This window comes from Brachypodium distachyon, chromosome 5 (genome assembly GCF_000005505.3).
Source record: "Brachypodium distachyon strain Bd21 chromosome 5, Brachypodium_distachyon_v3.0, whole genome shotgun sequence".
Classification (NCBI taxonomy): Eukaryota; Viridiplantae; Streptophyta; class Magnoliopsida; order Poales; family Poaceae; genus Brachypodium; species Brachypodium distachyon.
The window spans coordinates 25,748,651-25,771,219 of record NC_016135.3 but is presented as its reverse complement, the minus strand read 5'-3'; the positions used below and the strand labels follow the sequence as shown (position 1 = coordinate 25,771,219).

Sequence of the window (22,569 nt, the reverse complement as noted above, 5' to 3'; positions counted from 1 at the left end):
GTAGTACGTTGGACGGGGAAAGCATGTACAAATGTGGAAGCACAACAGTACTCCACCGTGCAGATGGGATTCCTCATTGGAGAATCATGAAGAAATCATAGAACAAAACTTATGTAGTCGTCATTAAGGGTAAATAGATATGAGTGTAAAGCATGTATAAGCAGTCAGTGAAAGGGTATATTAAGGTTGTGTTTGTGACGGCTCCAGCACCATGGATTTGGTGGAGCTGGAATTGTAAAAATTTCATAAATAATAAGGTAAGACTACAAAACATCTCCTAATTACTTACAACTCTATCTTCACGAAAAAGTGGAATTATGAATGACTAGCACCACCAAATCTGTGGAGCTGGAGCAGTACCAAACACATCCTAATTCACGTATAACTATATACTATCTCCATCGAATTTGTATTTTTATATGGTCATTATTTTTTGTTCAAATCAGCTCTGGATGCGTGCACTTCCCGTATAATATTTTCAATTATCGAGATAAACTAAGCATGGTTTTTCCATTCATATTTCGTCACGGGAATTTCACAAATTATGGTTAGAAACTAACTAATAATATACGCAATCAGACATGTGGGTGCAAAACAAATCCCCATGCTGGTGGGCCGATGCATCTTCATATCAAATTGGCCTGCCAAATCAGGATTTAGCCCTACGAAAATGTTTTCGGAAAAAATGATTTCTGAGACTTCATCTAGACACAATATGCATCAAGCCCTCATGCTCGCACATGGATCCCGGCCCGTTGGGCTTGTTCTATGTAGGTTGTGACCCATGTGACATAAGTTCATGCTTCAATTGATGGACCAAATCCCACAAAGAGAGCAACCCCATCAGAGATCCATATGGTGAGGCAAGCACAAGTATTAGGGTTACCTCACATGCCTATGCCGCCGCTACCTTTTTTTTTAATCATAGTCATCTTCACTAGTTCGTCTCCAACTTCTCTCCGGGCAACTCTCAAACCAGATCTGCTTCAACCAAATCCGCTGCAACCAGATCTCCTTCCTCTTCATGTGCAGCGGTAGCGATTTCCATCCCCATCCTTGATCTTTTTGTCCTCCCTTTTCCATGATGGTGTGGGAGATCTATAGATGGTACAAATGGTTTGGGAAGAACACACAATTGATTCGTAAAGACTTTTTGCTATTTTTGATTCAAACTGATTTGATTGTCAGAAACAAGATCCATACTTCATCTTTAAATTGTTTGAATTAGGAGTTGCAATCCGTCGCAATAGAAAAGGCAGTCGAAGCATTGGGGTTCCACCATCCTCACGCCTTGATTTTTTTTGTTCTCACTATTCTTGATGGCGAGAGGATCCATAAATGGTAAGGTTATAAAAGGTGCAGGTTCACACTCTGCTAGGCACGCACAGGCGTTGGGTGATTGTGAAATGCAGTACCTGTCCATAGACAAAGGTTTAAGAGGTTGGCCAACTCCTCCGTCAAGGAATTAAGCTTCTCAGGCGAGGAATTGTATTCTCTAGCAAGAAATCAATTTGCCCAATGAATTGACTTTCTAGGTTAGAATTTGACCACTCCGGCGACAAATCGACCTATGCTGGCAATGGATAGAGCTTCATCGGTGGGTCTTCATCACTACATGGAGGGGGAGAGGGGGGCAGAGGAGAGATGCAATATGGTAGAGGAACCCCAAAATCTGGTGTTCCATTTCAATCCATACACATGCTTTAGTAGGGCCTAGTTAGGGATAAATATCCTAGTGCTTAAAGGCCTAGGTTAGCCATCTATTGAATTGCATTTGTCCTTCTTACCATGTTTCACACTACAACCTATCTATGTGTTTTCTTTGACTTACAGCCCATTTCTAACTCGTACATACAAAATGTCTAAGCGCTTCCTTGGACCATTATAGTGGATTAATAATTTGTTTGTTCCTTGACTCCAAAAAAGACTAGAAATGAAAGTCACAAACAAGACTCATACTTAAGAATTTGACTACCTGAAGCACGAGTTGCAATCCACAGGTCTAGATATATGACAATAACAAACTACTTGTGTTCAATTAACCTCCCAAAACATGCTACTAGACGATTAGAATGTTCCATCTTGTGGTGCTTTCTTGTGTGATTTCGTCTTAGATCCACCATTAACAACCTTATAATTCCGATTTTCAAGGTTGGGTGTGTCATGCTGAGTTTTATTGACCTATTTTAAAATCCCAACATATTTTGCATTGGATCTCTAATACTTATGTACATATTGTCACATTATGCAAAGTTTTATTGACCAATCCAAAAATAAAGATTGTGTCATAGTAGAACATGGTATACAAAGATTTCTAAAAAAGATTTCCTTATATTTCAAGTGTATTGACTTCATATTTTTCAGATGATATCAAGTCAGTCATCGGCAAGCTCTTCTCCTACGACTCACAAAATTCTGTGGGAGGGCACTATACAACTGGATAGTTGCCGAAAGGAAACAATTGTTGCTTGCTTTGAAAGGTAATTCATGACTACAAAGACTGCCAGTTTTCGAATGATCGTTGTTATGATTTTAAATGATCTTTTGATGTTATTCTTATGATAGATTTAGTACAATCATATTTTATTTCTGCATGACATGAAGGCTTCTTATTCTGTACAATGCATAGATATATTTTCCTTGACCCAATTAATGCATAAATCATGAATGTTATCTACATTTAAATAGATATCTTGATATTCTATACATGTACTACTACAATATTTGCCTTGGAAATTATGAAAAATAGTGTTTAAGACAAATGACATTAGCCATAGTAATATCTCCTTATTTGGTTTACTTATTTGCAGAACTTTGCACTATTATAAGGGCTCCTTTGATTCAAAGGAATTTCATAGGAAATTTGGAGGGTTCTATTCCTAAAGAATTGTTCCTTTATCTCGTTTGATTTGCAGGATTTGAAACCATGGGAATATTTCCTATGAACTAGTTTGCATGCAATTCCAAAGGAAAATTTCTATTAGGTCCAACCTCATGGAAAATTTCCTTTGTCTCTGAAAACAATGAGTAGCACATAATCCTTTAAGCAAATCCTACATTTTTCATGTGGTGCAATAAACAACTTCTACTACACGTTCCTGTATTTTGAATTTTCATAGGAATAAACATGCCATGACATTCAAATCCTATGTTTTTCCTATTCCTGTGTTTTTTAAATCTTGCGAATCAAAGAGGCCCTAAGTTTAGCAACTTCCTTTAGTCCTCAAAATCAGTTGGTTCTTATTTTGCATTCTTCATCGAAGTGATTAGTATATCTAAAATGGTCTTTTCCTTGAGGTAGCTCATTCCTGATTGGCAGAGGGAATGACTAGTTGTTAGCTAGAGCAATGAGCTCAAGAGCAGTCATAACTCTGAAAAAGTAGCCTTCTATCAAATTTGTATGAACTGTAGAGGGTAGTTGTATGTTTAAGTCTTTTGTTGCAACATTTACACTACTTGCCATTCTATTTGGTGTTGAGAAGTTTTGCTAGTGGTCATCAGATAGTGAATGTTTCCATCTGTAGACTTGGATTTTTGTTCAAGTCTATTTATTTTGCTTCTTAGATATTCGTTAACCCTCTATTTAAACTTTAGTGAAGGTATGAAGCATAATATAACACTACGATCTAATGAATTGATTGTTTTGTAACTAGTTAGTATAAATATAATTTGTCTCTCTATGACTATACATATCTTGGGTTGATCGATTTTGTTGATGATGCAATCATCGTAGTATTTTTTCCTCAGTAATCACACTTATGGTGAAACATTGTACTTGTTTCATAGACTCAAACACCATTTTTTTCATGTTGTGAGTGATGGACATTTTCCCGGCAAATTGGTGTTTCTTATTAAGTAGGTTTTGCTTGTTTCCTTGTAGTGGAGAGAAAATTCAAGATATTCAATGGCCGAAAAGCATAGTGGTCAAGGGAAGAGTTAAGTTGGAGGATTTTGAGAAGTTCGTCAAAGAACTTCCTCCTTCTCGAAGCCGAATAATGATGGTAAGATTATTTTCTTACACTTCTTTTTGTATTATTTTTCTCTGTAAAATATCAATAAATTGTAATAATTTATGTCTCCTTTTCACAACCCGCATATTCCTCTGCTAATCAAATGCATGCCTAACTTCTCTTTACTTTACAAATAATTTATCGTTTTTCATTATGATTTAGATTTCTTCCCTGTCATAATTGTTTTATTCTTGTGCGGCTATGAATCTAAAATAGGTTGTGTAATACCTTGATAACTTGGTGTTTTGTAGGTGATAGTTTGCTTCATCATGATTTGTACCGGTTAATGTAACATTGCAAAATTATACTCAAACTAACTTGTAATTCATATCCTATAGGTAATTTCCCTTCACGAGAAGGTTGGGTCCTCAAAAGTAGGCTTAAAGGGAACTAAGGAGGTAACACACGCACTCCAATTTTCCATTTCTTACCTTTAGATGGTAAGTATATATTTTGAATATTTTGTTGCTGTGTTTTAAAACATTTGTGCAGGCTGCAAATAGCTTTGAACAGAGACAAAGGGTTGGTTTTGCAGAGATTTGCGAGGGTTGTGGTCTTTATGTATGTCCAAGAAGTGATCATATAATAAAACTTCTAGATGAATATGGTTTCTATAAATGCACATCAACAACAGAGACCAACCAAGACTCGTTAATTGGGTTCGTTGTATGGAATAAACCACCGCAATCATACACAAGCAAGGTCCACAACAGCGTTGAAAAAACAGAAGAAATTCAAGGCACCAATGTGGAAGCGCAAGATTTTGCGGATGGTAAGCTTGTGCATCCATTAGCTTTCGGATTAATTCCTCATCATTATTCTTCTGTGGAGGCGGGTGGAGGATCATTCCCTCGGTGTCCTCCTCCTCCTCCTCCTTCTGCACCCGAAGATCAAGTATTATTTCATGGTCATCCTGCTCTACCAGATCAAGAATTAGGTCATATGCATCCTCCTCATGTGCCAGCAGATCAAGTCTTGTTTCATCAGCATCATCGTCATGCACGAAGAGATCAGGGCTTCATTCCTCACCGCCCTCCCAATTTTGCACCCCAGCCATTCATGTCATATCATGGAAATTTTCCGAACCAGCAACATTTACGGTTTGGCCAGCATCCCGAGATTAGCTACGCGTTTTCAAGTTCACAACAAATTAGGCCACCTGACGGTTTTGCTCCCCATGGTACACGGCATCCAATGCCGCATGCAAGGCGTGGAAACAATCACCATGGCTTCAGAAGTTCAGACGACTTCTCTGACACTAGAACCTCATCAACTCATTACTCTAGGTTCGGTGATTGGCCAGGCAACTCGCCCTCCAGTTTGGGTGAACAATGAAACCATAGAGTCACATGCAAATATTCTGAATGAGTTGTCTTGGACTGATTTTCTTCAGTACTATATGCTCGACATCAAGACATGGAACCTTGCCTCTTTTTTTTTACCTTTTTTCCAATTTCCTCCAAACATCCGGGAAACATAATTCTGGTTTGTAATATGATTGTGATCTTTGTTTTTTCTAGCCGATGCCCGAGAGCACTCTCTTGGTGGCAAGTTATGTTGCAGGTCACTATTGACTATTAATTTCATAATATGTTACTATATTTCTTCAGATTCGGTGATTAATGTTTTTTCATCATTTATTTCTCCCATATTGTTGTTTAACAAAGTTTTTTTCTAGCATGTATTATTCGAATAGTCACGTGTGTCTCTATTATACTTTGACTCCTCAATAGAAACTATAGAAGCAATTCCTCGCCAACACATATATAGTCGCTATCCACGGAAAGCTCATTCTCATGGCTCATGAGTCCTGATGCTGCTAGGGCCGACCCAACCACAACACTTCACCGAGTCGTGGCTGCCCCTCCACTTCCGACCTCCTTCCCCTCTCCTTTGTTCCTCTTACCCTCCAGTCCAACTCCACCGTTTCCAGCAATAAGAGCGAGAAGTCGACCGCACGAGCGGCAGTAGCAAGGATGACATGGCGGAGCACATAGACAAGGTCCAGCGTTCAACACATCAGGGTTCGTGACAGACATCTGTTGATCCGCAACACCATCCAGCTGCCTGGGTTACCGGCCGAGGAAGGCGATGACGACCTTCTGTTATACGTAATGCCGAACTCCTCTTTGTCTCTTGTTCAATCCTTCTTTCCTATGCATTTCGGCTGATGGACGACCTCAGCTTGTTGCTTGTAGAGGATAGAGGACAACTGGACAAAGGAACATAGTGCGACAAAAAGTGTGCTATCGAGGGAGCAGCAATGGTTTGTGAAGCAAACATGTTATGCAAGCTGGCGGGTTTCCAAGTAGTACTCCTACATATGCATTCTCAGGATAAAAAAAATTCTAAAGGTCAAATATGGAAAATCAAGTTTACATCACTTTAAATATAGTTTTGTTGTGTGTAGAAATCATGATGAAAGAGGTAAAAAATGAAAGGTTTGGTCTAAAAATGCTAGCATAATGAAAAGGAAGGTGGTAACGAGACACTTGATTTTTCTTTTTTGACCTACAAAAGATAGATGTCTGAAATATTTTATCTAAATTTTTAAGGAGTCCAGTAGTAGCCAGTAGCTCTGAAACGAGCCAAGAAGTTTGTTTAGAAACGTTCAACGATGGACGTGGTTCAACGATGAACGTGGTTTGTATGTTTGTTCCCGAAACCACATTATAATACTCCCTCCGACCGGTATTACTTGTCTCAAATTTGCCCAAATATGGATATAGCTATGTGTAAAAAGCATCTAGATACATGTAATATGTCGACAGGTAATTCCGGCCGGAGGGAGTAATATTTTTTATGCATTTCTTTTTATAGTTTAACAAAGTTTTTCGGTAATTTTCTCTGAGAATTCAAGCGTGTGCAGTAGAGTAGGAATACTACAGTAGTAGACTATATTTTTCTTTTTTGCCAAAGAATATGCATCTGGGGTGTGGCCCCCACGGCAATCCACAGAATGTTCGTTCGCGACGCCGCTGAGCCAACCGAAGCATTTCGCCTCGCGGCCACATTTTTGCCGGCATCCACCGAGGCTACCGTTGCTGTCCGTCCGCTGATCCAGCAACAACTACCGGCGCCGCCATGGCCGGCTGTCCCTGCGCCTCCACCTCCTCCGCCTCCTCCTCTCCCCTGTTCCTCCTGCCCTCCGTCTCCACCCCTTCCAGGAGCAGCGTTGCCTTCGCTTCGTGCGGTGTGAGGCTGCGGAAAGCAGGAGCGAGACGGGGAGTCGCGGCGAGCAGTAGCAACAAGGAAGATACGGAGGAGCAGGGAGACGAAGGAGGGGACCCGGCGTTCAACCCGTTCGGGTTCGTGACGGACAACCCGTCGAGCCGCGCCGCTATCCAGCTGCAGCCGTCGCCCGCCGAGGACGGCAATGTCGGCCAGATGCTCTACGTAATGCCTACCCCCGTTCCCCGTGTTTGATCCTTCTATCTACTCCCTCCGTTCCATAAAGACTGGCATGGTTTTGGTTTAAAACCGTGCCAATCTTTATGGAACGGAGGGAGTATGTGTTTTAGCTGATGACTAACCTTGCCTTACTGCGTGTAGAGGACAGAGTACAAAGGAAGAGAGTACGGTAAGACTGTGAGATCGGGAGACCTACGATGGTTCGTGAGGGAAACAGGTGATTTGTTTGCTGAGATGGCTTTCATAGGGTTGTACTATGTGAATGTCAATGTTCTTGGAAGTGTAAAACCACATTTTAGTTTCATGCAGATTGACACGGACCTTTGTGAAACTTGAAAGTATTGATTTGTCTAATGCAAAATATGTATGATGTATCTCACCTTCTGCAAAGCTTTTGCATGAAAAGGAAGAACACAATTTGTTGCTGTGTGCTTTGGTACTGCTTCTATATAATTGTTGTTTTACCTTGTGTTTGTGTGTGTGCTGTGTATGTCCTTCACTCTATAAAGAATTAAATATCACCATTATATATGTTTCATGTTCTATTGTTCTGTAAACACAATCCTATTGCAATTATTGGTTTTCATATATGTGGTGATACAATTGCAGGTTCCCCTGATGCACGGCGTGGGACTATTATCTTTATTCATGGTGCTCCAACTCAGTCATTTAGCTATCGCATGGTGATGTCTCAGGTTAGCTTCGTTGACCTTGTAGTCAGTTAGACTAAACCGTACTACGAAACAACTGGTTGTTCTAAATTTGCTTACTCAACAACAAATAGTGCTAGTTCTGGAAATTATTTGATTTGATTCATTACCATATACTCTCTCTGTTCGTAAATAGATGATGTTTTAGATGTTGACACGGTTGTCAGTATGTTGTAGTAATTTTTACAATACTGTTAAGTAGTAAACTCTTTCTCTGTTTTCTCTATCCGGAAAAACTACGCTTCTTGTTTTCAAGATCTTCAATCAGATGTGGTTTTAGGCTAGATTTTGCGGAGCAAATGTGTTCCTAAGCTTAAATTGTTTACTTGGCTGCTGCTCAATGACAAGCTGAATACCTTGGACGTGATGGATAGGCAGCACTGTAATAGACCCTATTCTTCTACTTGCTTGCGGGATATGCACCTCGGGCCTTTTGGAAGACTGCAATCATCTGTTCTTCAGCTGCTCTTTTAGTACCAGATGTTGGAACAAAATTGGTTTGATCTGGGATCTGTTGGTATCGGTCAAGGATAGGGTGGCGATTGCTAAAAATTCCTTCAGAGGGCCTGGGGTTATGCTTGTCTTCATTTGTGCCGCTTGGCATATTTGGAAGCAGCGCAATGATCTTAATTTTTTATAGGTATCCCCCCTCTTCTCGCCAGTGGCTTGTTAAAGTTTAAGCAGGAGTTACTTACTCATAGCTTAGAGTCAAAGAAGCTCATGTGATAGCCATGTTTGACTGGCTCACTCTGTTAAACGAGATCACTTAGTGCTGTCATTTTTCTTCTTGTGTGTGTCTGGACTCTGTGTTTGTGTGTCCTGGGGTCTTTGACCCTCTTGTAAATTCTTGTAAGTATTTTGTTTCCTAGAATATATTTTACGGTCGGAGCCTCTCCTACAGTTTTCTTTCAAAACAGAACACTGTAAACTCTTTATGTGGTACAGCTATCTAGATCATTTTTTTCTGGTTACAAAGTGTAGAGCTATACATTACTTTGCATCGTGCCTTGAGACAGATTAACAACCACAACGGGCCCTTTTTGCTTTGGTCTTGGGAGCAAAACTTCCCAACAGGTTTAAAAATTGTTATGTTGATTGCATGCACAGCCACTTGTGTTGCTACCAACCTAAGAAGCTATTGAATTTACTAGATGTCAGATGCTGGTTACCACTGCTTTGCTCCTGACTGGATAGGATTTGGGTTCAGTGAGATGCCGCAGCCTGGATATGGATTCGATTACAAAGGTCAGGAGATGTCTAAAATTCCTGGTAAAATAAATGTATATAAAACTGGAGTTTCCTAAAGACTCATATATGTTGTATCATTTGTAGAAGAGGAGTTCCACAAGGCATTTGATGATCTTCTTGGTACTCTAAATGTCACCGAACCATTCTTCTTAGTTGTCCAGGTACAAACTTGGAACTTTAAGGAAAATCCTTATTTGTAGAAGTTCTCACGTGGACTGCTGAATCATTTCTTTCATTTCGTTGTAGGGATTTCTAGTAGGTTCATATGGTCTAACATGGGCATTGAAGAACTCAAGCAAAGTTCGCAAGCTAGCAATTCTTAACAGTCCACTTACTGTTTCTTCTCCAGTGCCTGGATTGTTCAATCAGCTAAGGTCAGTTATTTATGTTTCCCTTTTTTTCCTCAATTTTTTAGTTCATGCTCCTCTTGATTTTTGCAGTATTCTACTTATGTATGTAAACTGATGTAATCTTCAATACAGGTTGCCGCTTTTTGGTGAATTTACTTGCCAAAATGCTATTTTGGCTGAGAGATTCATTGAAGCAGGTAGCCCGTATGTATCCTTTCACAGAAACTCTGTTCCTTACATTCCGTATGATGCTATTTTGTATTGGTATTTTTGGTCTATTTCGCAATGGATAGCACATTATCAGTTCGCTTATTGGCGTATAATTTCAATTATGAAATTGGAACTGTTGTCCTCTTTTTGTTTGACAGCTATGTGCTGAAGTCCGAGAAGGCTGATGTATACAGATTACCATATCTATCAAGTGGTGCGCCTGGATTTGGTTTGTCCTTACTCCAAATCTCCTGTTTCCATTATGTCATTGTATCAGATATATTGATTTGTTTGCATAGAGTTTGTATTGTCACTAGCCATCAAAAGAACTTCCCAAACAAGAGAATCCATTCATCCTAAAGGAAATGGAGTTCTACATGGGCAGTCACACATTATTTAACCATGTTTTGGTAATATCAACCACCTGAAGTCATATGTCGACATGACTTTATACATCATGGCATTCCTGTGGGAAATTTTCTTCACGGTATGTCTATGCAGATTGACCTCACTATCCCACCATCTAGAAAGCCATCTTATCCAAGGAATGGTCATCTCAGTTTATTTCTTGGATAGTAAATTTCCTATTTGTGCACTTATTTTTATTTTAGACAATTTTTTATAGTGATTTTGTGCTATAAACTTAATTATGTAATTGCAAAATTCTAATTACTAGTGCCAATTTGTTTGGCAGCTTTAATATCTGACTCTTTTATTTCTTTCTTTTTTCTAGCATTGCTTGAAGCTGCCAGGAAAGCCAAATTTCAAGATGTACTAAGTAGAATTTCGGCTGGATTTTCATCCAACAGGTAGACTTATCTAAAAAATGAAAAACAGACATAGTATGTATTATTATATGCAAGGATCGGTACATTAAGCTCCATCCTCACTCAGTAGTCATTCTGAAATCTTAACACAAAGCAAGCAATATTAAACATGCAAATCAGTTATACCATATAATCTGCTGAACTGTAACCTTTTCTGGGCAATTTCCTGCAGCTGGGAAAAACCAATATTGCTTGCATGGGGGGAGTCTGACAAGTACTTGCCGCTCTCGATAGCCGAGGAGTTCAAGAAAAGCAATCCTGCTGTGGTGAAATTGAAGACCATAGAAGGAGCTGGTCATATGCCACAAGAGGACTGGTAATTCATGTAGACTACTCAGTTTTGAAAATCGCGATTAAGTAGTGCTTCACACCATGTGTACACACGCTAACATCTAGTTATAGTGTAGACATCATACGCCATATGCTTCTGCTGATATTTTGGCGCATCTTGCAGGCCAGAGAAGGTCGTGACGGCGCTCACATCCTTCCTGTTCTAGCCCACAGGGGCCGTCATACAAGGTACATACATACACGTAACGATTTGGCCAATCAATTGTTACGGCCATGTGTAAAAGGTAAAACAAAATGTACAGATCAAATGTACAGGGTGTAGTGGAAGTATTCAGGACAACTTGTGTGTGATACAATAAGGATGTGTATATAACAGGATCTCTCCATTTACCTAATTTGAAGATGATTTACTTGACACTCAACAGTAGCATATCGTTTCTGTCAGTCAGACCGCCTCAGTTGCCAGCAGAGGAGAGACACTGTGAAGTTGTGAGAAAATATCACAAAACCACAACTGTCACGTCCCTCTTATCACTTAACCACAACTTCTGGAAATTTTATCCGAAAACCACAACGGTGTGGCCTAATTGCCTTAGGCCTCTCTTAACACCCAAACTGACAAGTCCGGCCCACCTGTAAGTGCTGACGGGGCTGATGATGTGGCACAGGGCGGAGTTTGGCGCACAGCCTGGTGCGGCCGTCAAGGGACGCCCTCTCGGCGGGGCCCACGCCGCACGCCACCGGCGCAGACCTTCCACAGCAGGAAGTCGAAGGCGTCAACCTCCACGGCATCGTCGCGGGAGAAGACGAAGGGCGCCGCCGTGGCCACGTCGTAGCATGGGATCGAACCGTGAGGTCATCCTGAACGCCTTCTAGACACTGCCTCGGGGCGAGCCCGGAACAGCCCTTCGCTGCCGCAATGGCAACCGGAGAAGAGCTTCTGGTTCTTGGCCATGAGGTCTCGCACGTCCTCGACGGGCATGCATGACGTGAAGAGCGCGGCCGCGAGGAACCCACCGGCGCCGGACCCGGCGGCGCGGTCAAAGTAGTCGGCGACGTGGGGTCGCCAGAGAGCTCCTGGAGGCGGCACTCGAGCCGCACCAACACGCGCTACCAGCGCCCCGCCGTCTGCGTCCCTGTCGATGGAGAGCACACGCACGTGGCCTGTGCTAGTAGGGGTTGTTTTGGTTGCCTGCGGCGCCACCGGGCGCTCGCTCTCGCCGGTCCAGGCGCTGCCGCCGGTTGATCCATATTGGCGCGTGTGTGCTGCCGGTGCCGGGGAAGAAAGAGGAGAGTGGTCGAGATTGGGCCACATCATCAGCCCCGTCAGGACTTAAAGGTGGGCCGGGCTTGTCAGTTTGTTTGTTAAGAGAGGCCCGAGTCAATTAAGCCATGCGGATGTGGTTTTCGGATAAAATACACAGAAGTTGTAGTTAAGTGATAAGAAGACGAACCTAACGGTTGTTGTTTTGTTTGTGATATTTTCTCGTGAAGTTGTTCGCAGGCTAGTCGGACTGGCAGAACCGTGAGCGACGCCTCGGATAGCGGGGGATCCGACTGCACCAATTCGTTTGGATGTTGGTGGCACGGTTGCCGGGCTTCTTTCTCCCTGCCGCCGGCCTTCTCGGCTTCTCTGCCATTTGCCAGCCCACACGATCCAGATGTCCCAGATCAATCTGGAACCCAAGCAAACCGCTCCACGGATCGCTGGCTCTGCGCCCACGTCTACCACCCGACACGATTCGCTCGGCAGATTTGCCCTTCCGATCTGGGGCCTTTTGCAGTTTTGCTGCATTGGCATTCGTTTGCGCAAGACGCCGGCGACCGATTGGCAGTCTGGAGGAAAGACCAGATCTCGATTATTTCCCGTTTGGCGCTGCCGCCAATGCGGCGTTCTGAACCGTCGAACCCGACGCATGTTAGCTGTCCGCAAGGTGGACCCGTGCTAAGCAGGCAGCTAGCAGCTAGCCTCTGCTGCTGCTTCCGGCATGGATCGACCTTGCTTTGCTTGCAGGCTTGCACCGCCCATCTCTGGAGCTTGCTAGCACATGGGCACCAACGGATTGTATGATCCATCCCAGAAGGGGCAATGTTTCCGTTCGGCTACAGGGAAAGCGCGCGGGTCCGGCCCCTTTCTTACTATACTCCAGACGAGAAGGGTTGAATTCGAGTGGTGGTGGCGAGACGCTGAAAGCCTGAAACAACGGGGCAAGGCATGAAATGCAAATTGTGCAACTCTGGCGCTCCCGTGTCGCCATTCGCGCGCCGGCAATGCCCCCATCGTCTCCCCTGTCCCGGCTTTTGTTCCATCGATGAAGCCACCCCTTCGTCACATGAGCTCACAACGTATCCCCGCGTTCGTTGGGATGCCTTGCCCATACGCGATTCGGCACGCTGGCTCCGGCCGGTGGTGGCATCACGAGGCGGGAATGATGAGCTGATGGCCATGGATGATATATGGACCACCGGCCGGAGTTGCCGGCCATCTTGCCGTTTCATCGTTGCCCGTCATCCTCATACGAGCGGTTGCCGATGGATCGTGTGGATATCACAGCCAGCTTCTCCGTGTGCTGTCGAACACACATCATGTACGAGTACATTGTAAACGTAGACGTGTGCACGGAGTCAACATAAGTTTTACTCGTTGACGGTACTCCGTACATCGTGTGCAGCGTACGTATATACGCGGATATATAAAAATGCACTAGCACTCCTACTACGTAACACACTAGCTAATTAATACGCGTGGCACATAATGGCGAGCCGCAGCGGCACCGCAGTCCTGGCACTCCTCCTCGCCGCGGCAACGCTCTCCGCCGCCGCGTACCCGGCAGCCGACCCGTTCTGCCCGTGGGACAGCGGCATCAAGTTCTCGGCGTGCGCCGCCGCGCTCGGGCTCGTGGGCGCGCAGGCCGGCTCGCAGCTGATCGGCAGCACCAAGTGCTGCGAGCTCGTGTCCGGGCTCGCCGCGGCGGAGGCGGCCGCGTGCCTCTGCGTCTCGGCCAAGGAGAGCGTGCTCGGCGTCGTCTCCGCGGAGTGGAGCGTCGGCGTCGAGCTCCTCGCCAGCGCCTGCAGCAAGGAGCTTCCCGACGGGTTCAAGTGCGTGTGATACCCGTACAGCTTGCTTGCTGCAAGCGCCGGCCCATGTATAAACGGTCATCTGTTCGCCTCGTAAAAGATTACATTGTCCTTTGCTAGGCCCAAAGCGTATGCAGACACAATTGCAATTGCATGGACTGCGCATGAATCTACTTCAATTCAATTGTTTTGTTTCGCTTGAAGTCATGTAGAAGAGACTTGTTGATGTAAACTATGGTTCGAATCTGGAAAGGAGCTTTTGGTCAGAAGAAAAGTTTGTGGGTTTTATGACCTTCAAAAAAATTCAAGAAATTGGGAATTAGCAATCTAGCAACGAGGGGAAAAACGATTTATCTCACGTCCAAGTCTAGACTTCGACAATAGACTTGAAAACCTGGCATTGCTGATCATTATCTGTCAGAACCATAAAAAAATTGTGTCTCAAAATATTCTAGGCCCTTTCAGATGACATGGTAGTTTCGCGCGATTAGAAGCCTAATCAACACAAAAAGCAATAAACATCACAAAGTTCAATAAGGTGACAAAGTTTAGGGAGAAGTAAGAAATGTGAGTGTCTACGTTTCAATCGACTTAAAAGTATAATTATTTATCAGTCGACAATCGTATCAGTCGACTTAAAAGTATAATTATTTCTCAGTCGACAATCGTAGTCATCATATTCAGATTTTTTTCGTCATTTGCACTTGCATGAATCTCAGTGATTAGATCATGGTTGTTAGTTTTGATTTAGAAATAGTTATTTCTCAGTAGCAAAACCGACAAAAAAATCATGTAAATGGAAAAAAAATCCATAGTCAGATGATAGTTGAAAGATAACTTTTTGTTTTTGCACCCAAAAAGAAACATGTAAATGGAGAATGTATAGCAGAGATCTGAATGCATCGTTCTGGCTGTGTCAGGTCCGTCGTGTCACCGCTAAAATGGAATCACGAGGGAAGCGAGCAACGTCCCATCGAGCTTAACTGGCCCTGATCTTGTCTGATGAACGAAAACGAAACCATATATCTCCTCGACCCATCGTCACATGGGTACGATTTCAGCATGAGAGCTAGCTGTACGCTACGTACGACGACTAGACCTGATGGTGGAACATTTAGCCGATCGAGAGCCAGAACGGTTGAGAAAAGTGTTGCCTAATAGAACACGATCTGGCTTGGTCAGACGTCGCTCACAAGTTTGCATGCAACGAAATGCTAAGCTGAAGCTTAAACTTCCCCCAGCAGATGCTTAGTTCGTATTCCCGGCTCCTCCTCAGTTGCTTCAGCTAGAGATCGAGGTGATTTTGAGTATTGGAAAGTGCCAAACATTGTACTGGAGCAGACATGGGCACCCGACCCAAGTGGCCAGTACACAATTGGCCAACTCTGTATGTAAGCAGGAAATGTAAGCAAGGCATCACTGATGGCTCTCAGCAGAGTGCATCATACACTGCACATACACAAAAAGGGATCGGATGAATACATGGACTATTGAACTGCCCATATAGATACGGAGTAACTCATAAATTCCTACTCTCTCAGTTCGCCCATAGTTTCTGAACCTATCACCTGCACCAGGAAGTAGGGAACCGAAATGACTGAAATTCCAGTGATTTTAACCGTATCCGAATTGTTTCTGAAACCGAAACTCCAAACCATCATTGAACCGAAGAAGCACGGTGAAGAACCCAGCGCCGCGAAGAGATGTGCACCACTCATCTAGCTCCAATTCCAGGCCAAGGAAGGGCATGAGCAAGCAAAGAAGCATCTAGCGGCACACACAGCAAGCAAAGCAGCAATCATGCATGCGCGCGCGAGGAGGAACAGACGCAGCCAAGCGCGAGTCACACGCCGCCGCGCCTCTTTTGGCCGCTTCGGGGCAACGCGCCAAGACCCGCAGCTCTGGCGATCCCCCACCGCCGCTGTGCCTTCACATGACCAGCCGGCCACGGCCAGCCAGCCCGCCAGCCGGTTGTTGGCTGCTTCTCCCGCTCCCTGCAAGTCTCCAAGCCTCCAATTGCCATCGCACACCATTGGCACATCGGGGCCCGAGCAATAATTCCCCAGCAGCCCATGCCATGCCCCGCGTCTCGCACTCGCGGCCCTGGCCTATAAAACCACAGCCCGGGACGCACGCCTCCCGCCACAGCACGTACCAACCCGGACTCACTGCACTCCATCTCGCTCTTAGCAATGGAGTCCACGAAGGTCTCGGCGCTGCTGCTCCTGGCCATGCTGGCGCTCTCCTCTTCCCCAGTCATCCTCGCCTGCTCCTCCTGCGGCTCCACCGGCAGCAGCGCCACCCCTTCCACCGGGGTAACCCTCCCCACTTTACCCCCCGCCGGACTCGGCGCCGTTGCCCCCGTCGTCGGCTCCATTGCCCCAGTCGTCGGCTCCATCGCCCCCGTCGTCGGCTCCATTGCCCCAGTCGTCGGCAGCACCGTGCCCCCCGTCCTCGGCTCCGTGCCCCCAGTCCTCGGCGGCTCCCTCCCACCAGTCCTCGGCGGCTCCGGATCCGGAAGCCCGATAACACTCCCAAAGCTCCCGATAATCGGCGGCTCCGGGAGCCCGGCCTCGCCCAAGGTACGCCACGGCGGACGCAAGGCGTGCCCGCCTTCTCCCCCGACGCCGACGCCTTCTCCTCCGACACCGACGCCGTCTCCTCCCACGCCGACGCCGTCGTATGACACGTGCCCGATCGACGGGCTGAAGCTGGGGGTGTGCCTGGACATCCTGGGCAACGAGGTGCACATCGGGGACGCGAGCGTCAAGTGCTGCCCGCTGGTGCAGGGCGTGGCGGGGCTCACCGTGGCGGCGTGCCTCTGCACCGCCATCAAGGCCAAGGTGCTCGACATCTCCCTCTACGTGCCGCTCGCGCTCAAGGTGCTCGTCAACGACTGCGGCTGCGCCATCCCGCCCGGCTACACCTGCGCTTGATTCATTCATTTTCCTACATGCATTGCACGCGTTTCCTTCTTCAGATCCACGGCTCCATGCATGAAGCCACTCGCTTCTGTGCTTGTTCAATTATTAGTACTCCTATTATTTATTTGTTTGATTTCATCGTCCGGTTTCTTATTTGTGTTGTAAGAATATTTGTATATCCAGTGCCAGCGGAAACTGTAATTGTATGTTAATTTGTGGACTATTTTTCTCTCAAGTGTAATTCTCGTGTTTGCTCGGTTAAAGAACAAGGTGTACATTTCTCTTGCTGATGGTTGCACTATGAACGGACATGGTTCTGAAGCTAACATAAGCAAACGGACATGGTTTACCAAAAACAAAAATGTCGATCCAGATTTAGTATGCACACAGGAGATTTTGTATAAGATAGTGACCTCAGATCACGTGATAAATTCACTCAGCACAAAGTGACTAATGAGTTTGCAGGTGTCTTAGTAATAGCTCAAAGGTAGCATCATATTCATATGTACAAATCCAACTCTACCAAAAGTAAACGAACACCCAGTTTCAAGCTACGCCTATGTTCTTCCACCCAGAGCTTTAAGATACTTCTGTGCACATCAAGAGCTAGCAGCTGCAGGCTCCAGCAAGCTCAGGTACTCTGTTATGGCCTGTCCTTCGTTGGCAACATCAATATCGTAGTCATCCAGGGCATCCCCTGTCAGCTCATTGGCAAGCTCATTCTCCATCACCACGTCCCTGGCAGGAGGTTGATTGTGGCTCGCTGCTTGCTCGCCTTCATCATCTTCTTCGCTCATGGCTTCATCAGGGTTCAGAGCTCCTTCATTGTTCCCAGCTTCTCCATTGTTGTTCACAGCTCCTTCATCGTTCATAACTTCATCACGGTTCAGAGCTTCTCCACTGTTGTTCACAGCAGCTTCATTGCTCACAAGCTGCTCATGGTTACCCTCAGTAGTGTTCCCATCCGGGACATGTGGTGCAGTGTTAACTACCGTTGAAGCATTCACGGCAGAAGCAGCTGCAGCTCTCGATGAGCCTGCACCCAAGCCTAGCAGGAAGGAGAAACAAAGGAGATGTGTAAGTTCATTTCGTATGTGGCCACTAAACCTCTAGAGCAATGAATAATGACAATCGATGACTCCCCATACATACCACGGGATGGTCGCTTCCTCCTTGACTCAATATTACTCTGAGTGGAAAAATGACAAAAACAAGAGGAAGTGTTAACAAATGCAGAGCATCTTGGTATGATAGGAGTAGAAAAATAAAAGAGGCCAATAAGACATACTTGTAGGATAGAGTTCTCTTCAGGATTTGTCAAAAGATCTAATGCTCTGTCGGCATCATTTTCATTTATGCGGAGTGCTTCTGCAGCAAGATATTTCTCAAACCTTCAAATTTGAGACAACTGATCAGTTACAAATAGGCCGAATCGCAGCATAAATGTGGTAATGTAATATTAGTTTTACTCCTGCTATGCACAAGCACAACTGCTTGCAATTCATTTTTGCTTATATTGGACTTCGTTGCTCAGTAGGTGTAACAAAAAGTGCAACCGGGCATACATAGAGTGAGTAAATATCAAGAAACCCCATTCTTTGGTGCACTAATCACACAAAACCCCTGATTTTAGAAATTTACGACAATATCACAGCTATTGGGGCAAGATGTATCATTCAACCCAACTTTTCTCTTTCGTCAAACTAATCACAAACTGACAGGCATGGCCTATATGGCAGCTCCCACGTGGCAAGTGGTAGGCTATCCAACACAAAAACACCTCAAATGCCCTGCCAAAATGAACTGATCAAGCTAAACAATACTGTTTGCAGCAAAAAAAAATGTCCAAGCTAATCAAGCTAAACAATACTGTTTGCCTGTTAAAAGCATTTATATCTCTTTCTCAAATTTAACTAGCCAGGAGCCTCTCGCCTGGAGTTTGGACCCACAATAGGCCTATTTCGTCTAGTGCTTAAATATTTATGATTCATATAATAAGACCAAACATTCTTACCCAATACTAGTCAAGCCTTTCAACTTCTGCATATCAACTGCCTTGTTCATGGGTGTTTTACCAAATTTCCATTGTTCCCTAGGAAAAGACCAAAGAAAATGTGCACAAGTCAGCGGAAAAAAAAAAGAGAGAAAGAGAAGGATATACGAGGGAGCCTTGGGATGAAAAGTAAGATCAAAAGGAAGCTTTACTTGATTTCTCTTTGTGTCTCCAAGTTCTGCTCTCTTCTACGAATTTTCTTTTCACGCTCCTCACATAAGAGATCAACAGAAGATTGAATATCATAGCCAGTCATCTTTAGTGCTCGTTTTGAAGCGCGTGCCTCGTACCCCATCTCCATTAACATTGTTATAGCTTCCTCTGGTACTTGCAACTAAATTGGATATACATTTAGCAAAACATAAGGCTAACATTGAGTAATAGAGCATGCTATGGTAAGGTGCAGAGAAGTAAGAGAATAAGCTGCGTCCCTAAAAAAAATATCTGCGAAAAAATAAAAACCAACAGAGTATACCTGCATGTATTTAGATTGTGCAGAACTGAGAGAGCCACGTGCCTTTTCAGTATGACCATTATGATATGCTACCACTCCTTCCAAAAGCTCCAGCCTTACATAGCTATTACACAGGCCAATTTTTGATACATTAGGAAACAACGTACATCAAAGACTGTTTAACAGGTGTAACCCTAAGGCCTAAGACAAACAACCACCACTAGAACAAGATGAATACAATCGTCAAGTTTATTCTTAATGCAAATCCAATAAAAGACAAAACTAGAGATGAGCACGCAACATCCAGAATACAACATTGTGGTATCACCAGTTGATTCCAGTATCAATATACTTCCTCCAGTTTTTCGGTTCTCTTTTAGTTTTGAAGTAGCAACTACAGTTCTCAACTTCTCAATAAGAATACCCACTCCCCATAACAACCGTATAAAAGAAGACAGGGGACAATAGTAAAAATCTTACATGGCAAGATCTGCATGACGGGCAGCCTGGAGTAATCTGAAGCGACTGGAATCTTTACCGTGGGAACGTTCAAATCCTACCCTAGCCTTTTTTAGGCGATCCCCTGCAACTTCTAAGCGTGATACATCACGAAGCATAAAATAACACCACACTATATCCAGCTGAAGCATTGGCACATTATCAACCCTCTGCAAAATATGAATGGGGTGTAAGTAAAATGCATGCTGCAGTCTGATACAGGTAACAGATAATTCTGCTTGCAGTTCAAATTACCTCAATGAGTTTAGGGTCACAAAGAGAAAAGGCTTCCTGGGAACACAACCAAAGGATTGGTCAATATGCAGCTATTTATTTTAACAAAAAACATGGCTTAGCAGTTCGAAAGCTGCACGTGCTTCTTACAGTAGGATGAAAATAGTGATACAAGGCAGCATACCTCGGCCATTATTAGAACATCCAGTGCCTCCTTATACATGTCCTTCTTGATAAGAACTTTGGCTTTTTGATGAAGCATTAGAGCCATCTTCAGAGCCCTACAGATAAGACAGGTGATGACTTAAATAGTATATATAGATAGAAATCCCCGACCAGAAGTTTTAATATAGTACTCCCTCCGATCCTAAATTGTTGTCGAAATACTAGATGTATCTAGACGCCTTTTAAGAATAGATACATCCATATTTGGGCAAATTTGAGTCAAGAATTTAGGATGAGAGGGAGTACTTCATATCATCGACAGATCCAAACATCACTTTCTGGCCACTCTGATCCTCAAGATCTAAGTTGAAGTCTTCTTCAGGAAAGGAGCCATCTGAATGCCTTTGAGATAATGCTTTTGCAGCATCCCTACAAAACAACAAAAATTGATCATCAGGTTAAAAAGATGCAAGTACCTTGAGAATTTGATGTAACTTAGGAGTTAATCCTGGTTGAGCATACAGCATCCCAAGATTACCGAAATTCTGAATTTATTAATCAATGCACACAGTCTATGCAAACTCTCAGCTTTCAGGTTCAGCAGGAGTTCCACCCAGCACCTCATTTGCATCATTACTAAAATACTGAATTTGTGAATTTTATGAATTACGAAGTGTGTACATTATGGTCTATTGTTGAGAAATAGACATGTGCTTCCACCTATTTTGTGCAACTAACATTTCCTACATTACAAACATACAGATAATCATGGGTGTAGATAATGACTGAATCAACAATAATCTGTGACTCATCCATGTGGAAACACATACTGTTGACTAGGGTACTTGACTTGCTACCAGAGTCAATGCCCTAAGAAAAGAAAGTGGAATTTAATTTTTCAGTAATAACATCGCGGCTCCCAATTTTGGACTGGCGAGTGAAATTCAGCTCTCGGTGACTGCAATTTTCTTTGCTGCAGGCAAAGGGGGGAAGAAATCTCGAATCCAAATAACAAACCCTCAGGATTCGATGAAGGGGAGCGAAGCGATCCTTACCAAAGCCTGACGAGCCTACTGGCATGCTCCTCCTCCACCGCCGCCGCCGCGGCCTCGGCGGCGATGGCCTTGCCGCGATCGGGGGAGGTGAGGCTGGACAGCACCTTGGCGTTGCTCTTGAGACCGAGCTTCTGCAGGGAGGATGCGGGATCGTCCCTGAGCAAGCGCCCGCCGGAGATGAGGCTGACGCGGTCGGGCTCCACGTCCCCCGCCCGCCGCGCCACCTCCGCCCGCAGCATCTGCACCGTCCAGGCGCCCAGCTCCACCTCCAGAGTGCCGGCCCACGCGCCGACCACGCGAACCCGCTCCGCCGCCGGGGAGACCTCGTCGGATGCCATCGGGTGATCGGGGGTCGAGGTTTTGGCTCGAGTTGGTTTTGGTGCGGCTTTGGGGTTTGTTGCAGATAGGAACGGAAAACGAACGAGCTGTTTATTAAGGCTCGTTCAGAGTTGTTTTCTTTTTCTTTTTTCTTGCAGTATTATAGGAGTTCAGGTCGTCGGTAAAGTTAAAAATAAAGGGATTTGAGGCCGTCGGCATATCCTGGGATGGCACGTACAAAGGTCTTTTCTAAACGTGTCAGAAAAAAAAAGTCTTTTCTTACCGCACAAGAAGGTCTTTCTTCACACACAAGAAGGTCGAAGGAGAGGTAAAAACAAAGTAAGAAGCTCTCGAGAAATACCCTAGAGTCAGGGTTCCATCGATCCTTGGCCAAAGCCACCATCGAATTTGCTCTAATATAATCTTATTCAGATCATGATCTCTCAAATCCCAATCCCTGGTCGTCTTAGCTCTAGCCTAGACACCACCTTTGGGTGACCTCGCTGTCGTGGCGGCGACTCGGCGAGCGGCAGCCGGTAAGAGGTGGAGGCGTCTAAGCGTCACTCCACAAGTTGGAACTTGACGGCGATTTCGATTATTTGAATCTCAATGAAGACGAGGAGATGGGCATAGAGATGCGGTGATTTGTTGTCACCAGCGTCCACATTGACAAAACCTATAGCGAGCTAGTGTTTTATCTAATCGCCGCGATATGCCTGAGGAGTCGCAAAGA

At 44.6% G+C, this 22,569-nt stretch overlaps 6 protein-coding genes and 1 long non-coding RNA gene across 7 annotated transcripts; 5 read left to right on the top strand and 2 right to left on the bottom strand.

Moving 5' to 3' along the window:
• Window positions 1-1,319: 1,319 nt before the first annotated feature.
• Window positions 1,320-5,633, top strand: LOC104581446. The gene is given in 8 exon segments (XM_024456090.1): window positions 1,320-1,440; window positions 2,365-2,393; window positions 2,395-2,480; window positions 3,881-4,001; window positions 4,349-4,408; window positions 4,503-4,782; window positions 4,936-5,110; window positions 5,621-5,633. Coding segments are annotated over 8 exon segments (885 nt in total).
• Window positions 5,634-6,984: 1,351 nt separating this feature from the next.
• LOC100826721 (haloalkane dehalogenase 2) lies at window positions 6,985-11,474 on the top strand. Its single transcript, XM_003580622.4, has 11 exons — window positions 6,985-7,406; window positions 7,563-7,638; window positions 8,031-8,116; window positions 9,283-9,376; window positions 9,464-9,540; window positions 9,626-9,753; window positions 9,862-9,933; window positions 10,098-10,168; window positions 10,673-10,748; window positions 10,939-11,082; window positions 11,221-11,474. The coding sequence occupies exons 1-11, from the start codon at window positions 7,095-7,097 to the stop codon at window positions 11,261-11,263; spliced, it is 1,179 nt and encodes a 392-aa protein (XP_003580670.1). The 5' UTR covers window positions 6,985-7,094; the 3' UTR covers window positions 11,264-11,474.
• Window positions 11,378-12,372, bottom strand: LOC104581445 (patatin-like protein 6). The gene is made up of 2 exons (XM_024456089.1): window positions 11,938-12,372; window positions 11,378-11,895 (listed from the first exon to the last, which is right to left on the bottom strand). The coding sequence occupies exons 1-2, from the start codon at window positions 12,370-12,372 to the stop codon at window positions 11,758-11,760; spliced, it is 573 nt and encodes a 190-aa protein (XP_024311857.1). The 3' UTR covers window positions 11,378-11,757.
• A 1,277-nt stretch (window positions 12,373-13,649) lies between these two features.
• On the top strand, window positions 13,650-14,421 carry LOC100826407 (putative lipid-binding protein AIR1B). The gene has a single exon (XM_003580621.4). It carries the CDS (start codon window positions 13,813-13,815, stop codon window positions 14,164-14,166), a length of 354 nt encoding a protein of 117 aa, XP_003580669.1. The 5' UTR covers window positions 13,650-13,812; the 3' UTR covers window positions 14,167-14,421.
• A 1,838-nt stretch (window positions 14,422-16,259) lies between these two features.
• On the top strand, window positions 16,260-17,344 carry LOC100826099 (lipid transfer protein EARLI 1). Its single transcript, XM_014895747.2, has one exon. The coding sequence runs from the start codon at window positions 16,328-16,330 to the stop codon at window positions 17,069-17,071; it is 744 nt and encodes a 247-aa protein (XP_014751233.1). The 5' UTR covers window positions 16,260-16,327; the 3' UTR covers window positions 17,072-17,344.
• Window positions 17,345-17,433: 89 nt separating this feature from the next.
• On the bottom strand, window positions 17,434-21,947 carry LOC100829250 (NEDD8 ultimate buster 1). The gene is made up of 11 exons (XM_003579328.4): window positions 21,519-21,947; window positions 20,770-20,892; window positions 20,483-20,579; window positions 20,320-20,355; window positions 20,047-20,234; window positions 19,588-19,690; window positions 19,265-19,446; window positions 19,074-19,151; window positions 18,348-18,450; window positions 18,212-18,248; window positions 17,434-18,107 (listed from the first exon to the last, which is right to left on the bottom strand). The coding sequence occupies exons 1-11, from the start codon at window positions 21,854-21,856 to the stop codon at window positions 17,659-17,661; spliced, it is 1,734 nt and encodes a 577-aa protein (XP_003579376.1). The 5' UTR covers window positions 21,857-21,947; the 3' UTR covers window positions 17,434-17,658.
• LOC112269226 lies at window positions 18,007-21,578 on the top strand. Its single transcript, XR_002960738.1, has 3 exons — window positions 18,007-18,136; window positions 19,156-19,241; window positions 21,443-21,578. It is a non-coding gene; the product is annotated as an uncharacterized LOC112269226 (long non-coding RNA).
• Window positions 21,948-22,569: the final 622 nt, after the last annotated feature.

Excerpts from the sequence above, each read along its gene's own strand:
- LOC100826721 (XM_003580622.4), top strand. The coding sequence starts at position 7,095 with ATGGCCGGCTGTCCCTGCGCCTCCACCTCCTCCGCCTCCTCCTCTCCC. Across the intron at positions 9,541-9,625 it reads CATTCTTCTTAGTTGTCCAG|GGATTTCTAGTAGGTTCATA; the intron begins GTACAAACTTGG and ends ATTTCGTTGTAG. Across the intron at positions 11,083-11,220 it reads CATATGCCACAAGAGGACTG|GCCAGAGAAGGTCGTGACGG; the intron begins GTAATTCATGTA and ends CGCATCTTGCAG.
- LOC104581445 (XM_024456089.1), bottom strand. The coding sequence starts at position 12,372 with ATGTGGCCCAATCTCGACCACTCTCCTCTTTCTTCCCCGGCACCGGCA. Across the intron at positions 11,896-11,937 it reads TCCGGGCTCGCCCCGAGGCA|TGCTACGACGTGGCCACGGC; the intron begins GTGTCTAGAAGG and ends GGTTCGATCCCA.
- LOC100826407 (XM_003580621.4), top strand. The coding sequence starts at position 13,813 with ATGGCGAGCCGCAGCGGCACCGCAGTCCTGGCACTCCTCCTCGCCGCG.
- LOC100826099 (XM_014895747.2), top strand. The coding sequence starts at position 16,328 with ATGGAGTCCACGAAGGTCTCGGCGCTGCTGCTCCTGGCCATGCTGGCG.
- LOC100829250 (XM_003579328.4), bottom strand. The coding sequence starts at position 21,856 with ATGGCATCCGACGAGGTCTCCCCGGCGGCGGAGCGGGTTCGCGTGGTC. Across the intron at positions 18,451-19,073 it reads AAAGGCTTGACTAGTATTGG|GTTTGAGAAATATCTTGCTG; the intron begins GTAAGAATGTTT and ends TCAAATTTGAAG. Across the intron at positions 18,108-18,211 it reads GAGGAAGCGACCATCCCGTG|GCTTGGGTGCAGGCTCATCG; the intron begins GTATGTATGGGG and ends CCTTCCTGCTAG.